Genomic DNA, 12,375 nt, shown 5'->3' with positions numbered 1-12,375 from the left:
AAAAGGATATGTGATTAGGTATTTTTGTCATGACAGGAATCTAGAGCGAAGGCTACATGGTGGACCTGGGGGAGGGTTTGTGAAAAAAATGGAAGAATTTGTGTTTTACTTTTCTAAGAGGGTAGTGTACTAGGGGGGAGGGTTGGGAAGGGAGAAAAGTGCAACAATGAATGAATGGAAATCCAAAGTCTCTGTAAATTTTTACTGAAATTAATAATAATTTTAAATAAAAAAAGGAAAAAAAGAAAGAAAAGGTCAGAAGAGACCAAGAAACTTGACCTAGAACTTAAGAAATTAAAAACAAAGAGAAAAATAGGCTATATTACATGTTGTTGTTGTTAATTGCCATCGAGTTGTAGGCAACCCTGTGAACAAAATGCCTGATCACTTATATAACTTTCATCATTTCTTCAAGTTCATAGGGTTTCTGGAGGCAAGGTATTTTGGAAGTGGATGCCACCCCTGCTTCTAAGCTTGTTTTAATCAGGTAGCTCCACAAAACACTGTCCACCATGGGTAACCATTTTCTCATTTGACACATCAGTGACACAGTGTTCAGCATCACAGCAACCATGAGCTACCTCTGCACAGCAAATAGACACACCAGTGCTATACCACTTAGAAGAAGGTTTGACCAAAATCAATTAAAACTATTCCCGAGGGCTGCAAATTAAAATCACCTGTCTTTGGCTTGGTAACATCACTTTCTGTTCACTAGGCCAACTGAGCTCTCTCTATGTTCTTGTTGTATACATTCTATACTATATATACTACAGCAACAATACTATATGTACATATCCTAACACACACATACATGCATTTGGAGCCCAGTATGTTGTCTGTCATAGTGATGTTACTCTGAGAGGTTCAAGTGTCTTGGTTATTCTTGAAAGAAATAGGTAATGAGATCCAATAGTTTTGAGGTTTTCCATAGATGTATGGATGTTTTGCTTTAATGCAAAGATAAATACAAGTCACTAGTGTCTGATCTCGACCATACGTCCATGTTTCTTCTGGTTTCTCCTTCCTATAAATGTCTTCATTTCACCTCAACTTAGTAAGTTTCTTCCTTACTCTGAATTCTCTCCACTACAAGCTTATAAATTCTATAAATACAGTTCAGTCACTTGTAATTCTATTCATTCCTTAGGGACATGCTACAAATTCAGGCCAATTGGTTCTTGATAAGTAGGTGGGGACTCTAGAAAATTTGATGTCTCTAATTCTTTCTCAACAAAGCCTAGGTTTATAGCCTGGCTAAGAATGGAGGAAACTGATGTTGATAGCCATATCTATGTAATAACCTTTTTGTTCAGGTAAGTGTCCAGATTCTCGGTTTTGGAGGAGCAAGCCTTATGATTTAGTCTTCATGGGTAAGCTGATAGTTGTGGGTATGTGAAAGAAAAAGAATGAAATAAAACAGTTTAATATTTTCAAAACTTTTTGCCCCTATAAAACTTGTGCTCATACTTATGTGAATATTCTGTAATTCCTGATATGAAGTATGTGTTTCCTTGCAGATTGGCGGAAAGAGCAGTTTCAGGCCTGTGAGTGACTTGACTATGCTTTCTGGGAGTTATTCTTGTCTGTCCTGTGGGTTTTGGCCTCTTCTTCAGTTCTTTCTTATGATAAATATTAAGAAAGATATCATTGATGTTATGGGTAGATGCTGGAGAGGATGAAGTGTATAGCTAATATTGAATGCTAAATAAATAACCCCAAGCCCCTGGTTCCAGGCTAGTTCTTAGTGGCACTGTGAGAGACCTAATCCACAGAATGTTTGGTTGGTTTGTTTTTTTTTCCTGGATCACAGCTTTTATTATTGTTATTATTATTTTAGATGTCAAAGTATTTCTTTATTATTTTTTAATTATGATTTTAATGAAAGTTTACAGAAAAGTTGGTTTTTCATTTTTTTGTAGTTGCACATTTTCCTCCCTACCCCCCTACCTCAGTGTTGTTTTTTTTCTTTTTTAAATTCATTCATTGTTGCATAATTTCCTCCCTTCTCCCCACTATACAGTTCACTTTGCTTTGCATCTCTGACATGGGGGTTGAGGAGAAACTAAAAAAAGAGGCATAAATAATGAACATTGCTTTGGAACAGATGAAGGAAAGAACTGTTTAAAAGGAATATATGATTAAGCATTATTTGTATGACAACGGTTCTTTTCATTTCTTCTCCTTGTTGGAAGACCATAAGCTCAAAGCACTAACTCTCAATTAAAGCTTCTTAGCTCTAGTCTCATGACACAGCTTATCTCTGTTCTCATCACAACTTTGAAAAAAGGTGATTTGGGGTACTTATGGCTCAAGATAGAGCCTTGCATTGGTTGGTAACTCTCTTCACAGGGTCTGTCACTTTGGATCCATGTTCGGCCCATCCTGAACTTGCTTTCTCTCAGGAAAACAGGACGCTGACCTGGAAGTACATCAGTAAGAATTCAGACTATAAAAAGTGCAGTGTATTGGGTCTTCAGGGCATCAGTTCAGGGCGATACTACTGGGAGATAGAAGTCAACAATGGAATGGAAGGCACATGGACTGTTGGAGTTTGCAGGGAAGATGTAGCTAGAGGGGACTTTTTTATAGAGTGCCCAGAAAGGGGTTTCTGGGCTGTGGGACAACATTTAACAGAAGTTTATGTTTGTACTAGTCCTGAGAAGAAACTGGCTCTGAGACAGATTCCTTGGCGGGTGGGGGTTTTCCTGGACTATGATGGAGAGGATCTCTCCTTTTACAACATGATTGATGGATCCTACATTTTCTCTTTCTCCAATGTTTCCTCATCTGGGACCCTTTTCCCATATTTTATGTTTGAGTCATATCGTGTCAGAACAGAAATGTCTCTGACCATCTGCACCATGGCAAGTATGACTAGAGGATTTCCTGCACGTATTAACAAATCTTCTTTGGCTGAGTCACTGAGCCCTCTAAGAAAGAGGTTGAGCTCTGGTTCTTGTGATGACACCATTACTCCAGGGGCTAAATCCCCATTACTCTCCCACAACAGCAAGGCGATGTCCACATAGAACACATTTTTGTCCTTGTCTCCTCACTATGGCTCTTCTTAGAGGTGCAAACTCTCTGAGGAGGGAGACTTGGATGAAGACGAGGAGCACTGGATGGCACTGGAAGTCATGTCTTTGTACTTTTGGAACCAGATTCCTGGGGGGAATGTGTGGATCAGAAAACTCATGTCTTATTCTGTTATAGAAGGAAGAAAATAGCTACATTATATGTGTGTGTTTGTGATAGTTGAGCACACATAGACTATAGTAATGGAAGATTACTTACCTTTGGTAATGGAAAACACATTGTGAACATGTTAAAAATTAGTTTTTGTGTATTTGTACACATTATGTTATATATAATTGATTACTATTCATCAATGTCTTGTCACTCCACCTCATCAAATCCCCATTGTACTTGGCCTATTTTTCACTCTCTCCACCATTTGACCACTAATCTCTGCTACCGTAATGTCCCCTCTTTCTTCCAACCCTCTTCTTCCTTTCCCACACCCCTTTTAGATTTTTATATATATCCTGTTAATATTGCTAATTGCGATAGTCATATTGTCCTTTCATCAGTTCCCCCCAGATTGATCTTTTCCCATCCTGATCTTTAATACTATCCACTTTCTGTACTTTTAATTTGTACTCTCTCTATTGAAAACATTTAACAATGTTTTTATTTGAAAAGAGATGAGCTAAAACTCTTGGAAAGATTAAACAATTTGCTTTATCCAACTTGATTTTGTACAGAGTATAGGTCCCTAACTACTGTGTACATTTTATCAGGAGGTATCAGTCCTTAGAAAAATACATTATACTGGCAAAAAATAGGTCAGTAAAACAGAGAAAGACCCTCAATGATATGGATTGTAGAACTACATCACTTGCTTCTTTGCTCCCCTTAATCCCTCCATTTTAATATATAGGTTTCATGAATAGCTTCTTTTAGGTTTAGCACAAATATGGTCCCCAAATCACTGCAATTATGGGCTTGTGCATGACAAAGATTGTGAAATGGCACAAGGCTTAGATCTGTTGTTCATAAAGTTTTTATGAGTACAGTCAGCTCAATGGCACCTAACAACAATAGGAAATCTGATCAGTCTAGGCTTTTCTAACCCAAAGGTTGTGCCTTTTTGGCTATTTAAATCCACCAGCAGCTCTGTTGGAGAAAGATGAGCAATTTCCTCTTATTTATAGCCTCAGTAATCCACTGAAAGGTCAGATATGACTTAGTTCCATTTAAAAGGCAAAGAGAGGAATTCTGACTAGAAAATGTGCATATTTAAAAATGCTCAGAGACATGATAGAATACTATGCAGCATCAGGAGCAGCACTTTTGAAAAGTACTATATAACTTTAAAGAGGCTAGCATTATGATGAGTGAACTAACTCGGTGCATAAGAACAGATACTGTTTAGGTCCATTGTTGTAAAAACAAAAGGATAACCAGTGAGATATTTATGATTATACAAATAGTTTTAGCTGATGTTCATGAAGAGTGATGAGTACTTAAAACTGTGCCACTAATGAAAAGAAATTCTATCTAAAAAGATGCATTTCTGTCTCAGAACTATGTCACACCATTCTTTGAGCCTTCTGCTGGAAATGTAAAATCATGTCTAAAATAATTCCTTTTTAGTAGTATCTTTTAGTGTTATAGATGTAGGACTGTACTGTATCATATAATTCTATGAATGTAAAAGATCTTGTAATTGTTTTATGATATGGAATAATGACAGTGCTATACCAGAGCTGCTTTTTAAATGATGTTATTCCAGAACGTTTTTTTTTTTTTTCGTGATGTTCCTCTCCAAGGACTGGTCCCTCCTTACAACATGTCCAAAGTATGTTAGATGAAGCCTCAGAATTCTTGCCTCCAAGGAGCCACCTGGTTTAACCCTTTCCAGGATGAATCTGTTTGTTTTCCTAGCAGTCCACGGTACCCTCAATAATCTTCTCCAGCACCAAAGCTCAAAGGCATCAATTCTCCTTCTATCCTCCTTACTCATTGTCCAACTCTCTGATGCATAACAAGTGATTGGAAAGACTGTGGTCTGTATCAGATGCACCTTAGTCTCCAGAGAGACACCATTGCTCTTTAGTACTTTGGAGAGGTCCCTAACAGCAGACTTTCTCATAGCAATACCTCATTTGTGCTTAGGATGCTCATATTTGAGTGGCCCTCTTAAATAATTGAAGGGATGATGGAAATGTCTGAGGGAGAGAATTGAAGGCAGATTCTAAAATGAGAACATGCTTGCCAGGCAAGTCACAGTGGATCAGCTAGTGCATGTCTAGCAATAAGAAGGAGAGGTAGAATAAAGCAGAAGGAAGAATCAGAAGTGGATAATGGAAATGCCTTGATATAAATAAGAACTTTTAATTTTTGACACCAGGGGAATTAGAAAGTCTTTTGAGGGGGTTAGGGCCTGGATTTCCCGGGCCCCAGGTAGCAGAAGATCCCAGGATGAGGAGGAGTGGCACCATCTTGGCCTTGAGGCCTGCTGACCGATGAGCTCTGTGCGGAGGTCAGGGGTAAGGAGCAGTGGCAGAGAGGCAGTGGGTGGCCCTGGGTATGTATGCCCTGGAGGCGCAGGGCTGCCCAGAGGGCGCCGCCAGAAAAGCCCCAGAGGCAGCGCTCTGCCCAAGCAGCCAAAGCTAGCCTGGCCTTGGCTTTCCTGGGCGCACTGTCCATTACAGCGCTGTGCACTGCCCTCGCCGAGCCCGCCTGGCTGCACATCCACCGAGGCACCTGTTCTCGCCAGGACCTGGGGGTCTCCGACGTGCTGGGCTACGTGCATCCGGACCTCCTAAAAGATTCCTTCATGAATCCTCAGACCATACTGCTTCTGTAAGTCATCGCTGCCTTCTGCTTCCTGGGCATCCTGTGCAGTTTCTCCACTTTCCTCCTGGATGTCTTTGGGCCCAAGCATCCAGCCCTGAAGATCACCCGTTGATATGCCTTTGCCCACATCCTCATAGTCCTGCAGTGTGTCACTGTCATTGGCTTTTCTTTTTTTTTTTTCCTAAGCCACAGGACTTTTATTGCTAATGAGTGGTTATTCAGTGAAACGGGCCTGCTTCAGAAGTGGCCCTGCAGCCACACAGAGCTGGGGAAGGGGGACGAGGAGGAGGAGGAGGAGGAGGAAGTAGCCAGGGTAAAAGATGCACTTCTCTAGCACCTCAAACTAGAGAGTTTCTCTTCAGGTGTTTTTTTATGGCGGACAGAGAGCTTTTTGGGATTCCTCTGGATCATGGAGAGAGCAAACCTTGAGGAAGACCGGTAGCCTAAGTCCTCAGCTTTTATTGGTTTTATGTTATGGCCTGGCTTGGTGACAACCTTAGGAGTGATCAGCTTTTGGAATGCTCTCTGGGTGTTCCACGTTGACCCTATAGGGGTCTGGATGGTCCTTTCAAATTGCCTATGGTGGGTGAATGGGTACAGGAGCACGTGTACCTGATGAGCTGCTACATGGACGTTGCGTTTCTCGTTGATGATCACATTCGGCAAATTCTTGTCCTTTCTTGGAGGACCCTCGGGTGCTTTAATGAGAAACCGGCATCTTTTTTTAGCACTGGGTTGCAGGCCCATAACACCCCATTCGCCCCAGCCAGGCAGCGTCAGGTCCACATCCTTGGGCTTATTCGCCTCCACAGCTTCCCGTTTTTCTTTCAAGAAGTCCCAGATGACATTATCCCCAGCAAACGCTTCCTTTATCATCTGCTTTTGGGCTCTCTCTTTATCTTCCAACTCCTCCACGGCCGTGGGAACTGCCAAAGATTTCACCGATGGGGATTTTGGTGGTTAGTAGGTTCTGCAGGTTGATCATCTGCGTCTTCCTTTTCTTCTTATTCTTAGGGACCTCGGGCTGGGTCTTTGGGTCCATCTCCATCTGCTGTTCCTGTAGCACAGGCCTAGCATACTCCGTGGTTTGGAAACTACTTTCTTCGCCCAGCTCTTCTAGCTCCTCGAGCATCCGCACTCTCTCTGGCCTCTGCAGCAGCAGGGGCTCCTCCTCCTCCTCCTCAGCCACCTCCTTTCACTGCACTGGGAGAAAAGCCCCCATAGTTTTCTCTTTCTGCTTCCTGGACTGCTGGTATTGCTTGTGGAGTTTCTGAGACAGTACCTTCAGTTCAGATAGCACCTCCTGGCTGCTGATATCTTGTGGTTCTTGATTGCCCTCGGGTTCCTCATCTAGCTTAAGCTCAGAACTCTTTCGAAGGGCTCGTCTTTCCTCAAATTCTTTCAACAAGTTTTCTTCGGCCGCCCCTGGGCTTTCTTCCGCCTCGCTTTCAGACTCCTCGTGGGCTGCACGCTCAGGAAGCGGTTTAGAATCCTGGATTTCGCGCTCTGGTGCTGTTTCGGAACATCCAGGGATTTGGCCCATTGGCACTCATTTGGATTTTGTTCACGGCCTCAGGGCCAAGTTCAACCTCTTCTAGGGTGTCCTCCTCTTCCTCACTCTCAGGTGCTGCCTGGAGTTTCTGTGTCAGCTCTTTGTTCTTGGCCAGTTTTTCCTGCATGGCCTGGCGAGCCTCCAGGTCATACTTGGTGATGATTGCCTTTGACTTGGCCCACTTGCCACTGTTCTCGTGCTTAAGGCTCATTCGCTCCATCATCCTGGCCTTTTCAAGCTTTTCCAGTTCTTCCAGTGCTGCAGTGGGATCAACCTTCTGCAGAGCCTCAAAATCTTTGAGGGCTTTGTTAGCCTTTCCTTTCTTCACCATTTTGTGGTACATTTTGCTTTTGATTTTCTTCTCTCTTCTAGCTTGGCCTCATAGTAGGACTGCAGGGCCCGGGTCCTCTGAAATGTGGCTCCGTGCAACTTTACCTCTTCCAGGCTCATGGCTTTGAGAGAGGCCTTTTCCACTGGAGTCAGTAAAGGTCCGTAATTGACTGCTTGTTCTTGTGGAGGACGTTAAAAATCTCCTGCTCCAGGGGTGTTCTTGCCTTCCAGCCACTGAGCACATGTTCAATGGGAGCAACAGATGACTGCTCCTTTTCCAGTGGAAAAACCAGCTGCTCTGCTTCTCCGTTCTTTAGAACTACAGGATCCCATTTGGAAAGAACTTGGGAGGTTTTATTGAATACCACTTCTCTGTGGATCCTGGAAATCTCTTCTTTGTTAAGGGGTACCTCCACAGTCTTTTTTGATTTGACTCTATTCAGTTGTTTTTTCACAGTGGCCAAGGAGGATGAAGTTTTCACAGGCTGAAGCAGATCTAAAAGGACCAGCTTTTCTCTTGTTCCTTCAGAACTGACACTGAACTCTGACACCTTCAGACTAGCCTCTAATCTCTCAGCCAGTTTCCACCTAGTCTTGCCATCAAGGGAAGTGATTGATTCCAGAAGCTTTTGATGTTTCGTATCTCCATCACTGTCCCCTTCATTTTCACTGGCACTCCGGGAGTGATCTTTTGGCAAATCCTCTAGTTCTTCTTGTTTGCTCAAAGCCAAAAGGCTCTTTGCAGAAGCCACACTCATACTCTCGGCCTGGGTATCACACGTGTGCGACAAGCGGAAGTCAAAAGCGGGACGATTTTGTCATTGGCTTTTCTTACTGGGCTTCTGAACTCATCTTGGCCCAGGAGCAGCAGGAGCAGCAGCAGCAGCAGCAGCAGCACAAAAAGTACCAAGGCTTCCAGGTCTACGTCACCTTTGCCATTAACACCTGGTGACCAGAGTTGGCGGAGCCTCAATCCTGGCCACGAAGACCAACCTCCTATGCCACTACCCTACAGAGGAGGAGGAGCAGTAGCTGGAGCTGCTGTCTGGATGCAAGCCGTATCCAGCTGAGTGTGAAGTCATCAACCAGTTCCAGCCACCCGCGCCCTAGACGCCATACATAGCACCAGCCACTGGAATCCCTGCCTCAGCTCCCTGTATCTCATGCCACAGCTGCAAGAGGAGCTCCTTTCCCCAGCAGACCTCACTGTAGCACCCCACATAGCATCTCTCAGCCTTCCCCCAGAAGGACCCTGCCTTTAGAATTGTTCATATGCCCAGCTCTTGAAAACTGGGGTGCATAGATTTGACACAATGCACTGTCTCCCCACTTGCACCCTTTTCCATTCATGGTCATTAGTCATAACCAACCAGGGATGGTAATCATGTCATCTCCTCCCTTCGTGAACCATATATTTGGGACTGGGACTGTCTTTGGGGCACTAGTGACAGTGCACAGTCCCAGACAGAAGTGTCATCAGGGCTCAAAGGAAGGGGATTGTGCCCCGCAGGCTTGATTTATAAGGGTCAGGGTTTTCCCAAGGTTGTGGTTTTGGGCTAACCACCTCCTTCTTGGAGTGCTCCAATACCAGGCCACACACTTTATGCCGGTCTCTGCACTTTAGGCTTGGACTTTTTATATAAGAAGAAGAAGTCGCTGTTGGGATGTGAGGCAATCTGTCTCCTGACTCCACCCTTGCTTTGTGTGGCTGGGCCCAGGTGGGAAGAGCAGTATGGCCTGAGACGGGTGCCCTGGTGCCCACCAAGTCAGAGCGAAGGGGTGAAGCCTCCTGGTCCTCTCACCTTTTACAGTGGAGGTGATTTTAAAGAAGAAAAAGAAAACCAAACAGCAGCAACAATACTGTCTTTAAAATTGAGGCAAGGCTCTTATAATTTTCCAGAAATATCTTTCCATTTCTTTTAATTCTGCAATATTTTAGGTTCCAGTTCCTTCCAAACCTATGTCCTGCCTTGAAACTCTTTCTGCAAAATGAAGCCTCCTTCTTTTCCCCTCCTTCCCCCTGACTGCGGTTCCTGGGCCTTGCTGTAGAATCCTGGGTCCCATTGCCCTGGAGGTGCTGAAGACCCTGTGGTCTGGCTGGCCGGCCAGTGTGGTGCTCCTCAGGACTGCAACACTGAGATGTAACCTGGCCTCAGTTCAGAAGCAGTGGCCACAGCATGGCGGGACAGCTCCTGCTCTCCACACTGGAGAGCAGTCCTATTGGTCAATAGGACCAATAACCAGTGGGACCAGTTGGACTCGCAACCAGTGGGGCCCGTGATCTGAGGCTGCAGAACCACCAATCAAACCAGTGGACCTGGCTGTGAGCTTTCAGGCTCAGCACGCCCCCGAGTGTAACTTGGGGCTACAGCCTGCTGCATGCCCCTCTCCTAGTACCGTGGTCGTGTCGTGGGCTGCTGGTTTCTTCTTTTTTTTTTTGGTTTCTTCTTGCCAGCTGTCACTTTAGTGGCCCACACGTGACTTTGAATCTGATTGAATTTTTCTGCCCTGAGAGCTAGGGCATAAAGTGTGTGAAACTTGAGAGACTTTTAAGTGTGGATGCAAATTGCTGAGCTTCCTTTGTGAAATACCAGCTTTTCTGGAATCTGCCCAGTACTGAACTGAGAAGGAGACAGTTCCCAGTCTCTTCCCACCCCTGAGGCCATGATAGAGAATGGGACTGGAGAGTGGACACTGCTGCTGGGCAGTGACAGGGCAAGTACTGTCAAATGATTCCACTGTCCCAGTCATCAGCCCAGGCTGGTTAGGGAGAGTTCATTGCTGTGGTGCCAGAGTGGGTCAGCATGAGCTCACAGTCTCTCATATATTCTACAAGACAAGACAGCTGTCCCTTAATCCCTGAGCACAAAGCTAGGGAGCTGTGTTGGCTTGTATCTGTGCTTCTCCACCCGCGGTTGTACGAGTGTGCAGACCAGGCATGGGACATACATGGCGGAGTGGTTGGCTCCTAGGACCTAGACTAACTCTGTGGGCTGATCTGGAGCCCGCTTTTATTGCCTTCCCATGCCTCTGGCCTTCTTGACATCCTTACACTGATAGTTTGTCACATAAATCTCCCCTTGGTTCTTTTGGGTTTGGTTGGATTTTTTTTTCTAGAAAATAATTAAAGAAACAAAACAAACAGTGAAAGACCCCCGAAACGGTGGTCCTGTCCCGAGCAGACGGCGAAGACCCAAGACTCCAAGACACCGGCTTGATGCAACAGCAAGAGGAGAGGTTTATTGCGGAGCTCCGGGCCGACGCGTATCTCTGGCAGGAGATAGAGGAGTCGACCCTGAGCAAACAAAGTTGGCTCTTTTTATACACTTTAGGGGGATACAACTGGGTATCAGCTTCTCATTGGGTGATGAAAGCACAGTTTGAATTCATTGGTTCAGTGTTCGCTCATGGTTTACACAGCATTTTTGCACGTAGCACATGTGGCAGTCACGTAGCACATGTAGCAGTTAGACAGATCTTAAGTCATTAGTATATTTGCCCAACCTTTGTGGTTAGCTATTCCCTGGAACATTAACTATAGGGTGGTTTCACAAATTCTTAAACATACAATGAGTTCAAACTCCAGGGCAGTGGAAAAGCACAAGACACATTGGTTATCAGTCGGGAAACAAAGGCACATGGGTTATCAGTTGAGAAACAACATCTGCTTATTTGCCCTACCCTGTAGTTAGCCATTCTTGAAATACTGTTGCCTTGAGATCAGACTTTTCTTCCTGGAACACTGGGTGTGGGGCTCTACCCGGGACAATGGAAAAATTCCTGAGTTTAACTTAGCTGAGAACTATAGAAACCTGAATTTAATTCAGCTGAGAACTATAGGGGCTATTTTAATTTTAATCTTTCATTCCCCACTTCTTTTTTTGTTAAAAGTTCTAATCTTAGAACTAGTGGGAGGTTTCTACTTGCTTGAGAGACTGATATTGATGCCGGAGTACCATTAACTGAACTGCACTAATCCTTTGTTTTACAAAAGCTAGTAGCTTATTAATAACACAGGGTCCTATGAGTAATATGATTAAAAAAATGACTAAGGGGCCTGCTAGAGTGGATAACAGGGTTGTTAGCCAGGGGGAGGTGGAAAACCACTTTTCATACCAAGTTTGCTTTTCTTCTTGTTCCCATTTTCGTTTAGCAAGTATTTCTGTTAATTTACTCATGGAGTCTTTTATGGCCCCAGAATGGTCTACATAGAAACAGCATTCTTCTTTTAAAGTCACAGAAGGATTCATAAATTTGTTACATCAGTGTCTACATATTCTAAATGCACTGATAAAAGTATGAATTCTCCTGCTTAGCACTAAGAGGGTGACATTTTTAATAATAAATAGTGTTTCTCTTTAAAAATTAAGCTATTTCAAAGCTAAAGCACAGTTAACACCAAGTAACTGTCTTATAATAGTGGCTTCTTTTGAAAGACCCACTGGGTTAGTAAAGCTTCCTTTAAATAGTCTACTTATATATAGAATGACCTTCAGAACGGATGTCACGTGCTCCTGGTGTCTCTGATTACCTGGGCTCTGACTGGCTGGAGACCTCCCCAATTCTACAGGATGCATCACCTTTGACCGATAAATATTGCGACTATACTTCAGAGACACTGATCCCAA

The 12,375-nt window shown here is 44.0% G+C and overlaps 1 protein-coding gene and 2 pseudogenes across 1 annotated transcript in view; 2 read left to right on the top strand and 1 right to left on the bottom strand.

The window, feature by feature from the left end:
* LOC102855969 (butyrophilin subfamily 1 member A1-like) overlaps positions 1-5,535 on the top strand; it is a 19,009-nt gene extending 13,474 nt beyond the window's left edge. Inside the window, exons 4-6 of the mRNA XM_006896253.1 lie at positions 1,521-1,547; positions 2,353-2,871; positions 5,417-5,535. Of these exons, the coding sequence (XP_006896315.1) occupies positions 1,521-1,547; positions 2,353-2,871; positions 5,417-5,535 (665 nt within the window). The remainder of the gene's footprint in view (positions 1-1,520; positions 1,548-2,352; positions 2,872-5,416) is intronic.
* LOC102855553 lies at positions 5,532-8,857 on the top strand (annotated as a pseudogene).
* Positions 6,196-8,505, bottom strand: LOC102852698 (annotated as a pseudogene).
* Positions 8,858-12,375: the final 3,518 nt, after the last annotated feature.

Source organism: Elephantulus edwardii, unplaced genomic scaffold, assembly GCF_000299155.1.
Source record: "Elephantulus edwardii isolate Elephantulus edwardi_28Jun2011 unplaced genomic scaffold, EleEdw1.0 scaffold00184, whole genome shotgun sequence".
Taxonomy (NCBI): domain Eukaryota; kingdom Metazoa; phylum Chordata; class Mammalia; order Macroscelidea; family Macroscelididae; genus Elephantulus; species Elephantulus edwardii.
This window is presented reverse-complemented; position numbering and strand designations above follow the sequence as displayed.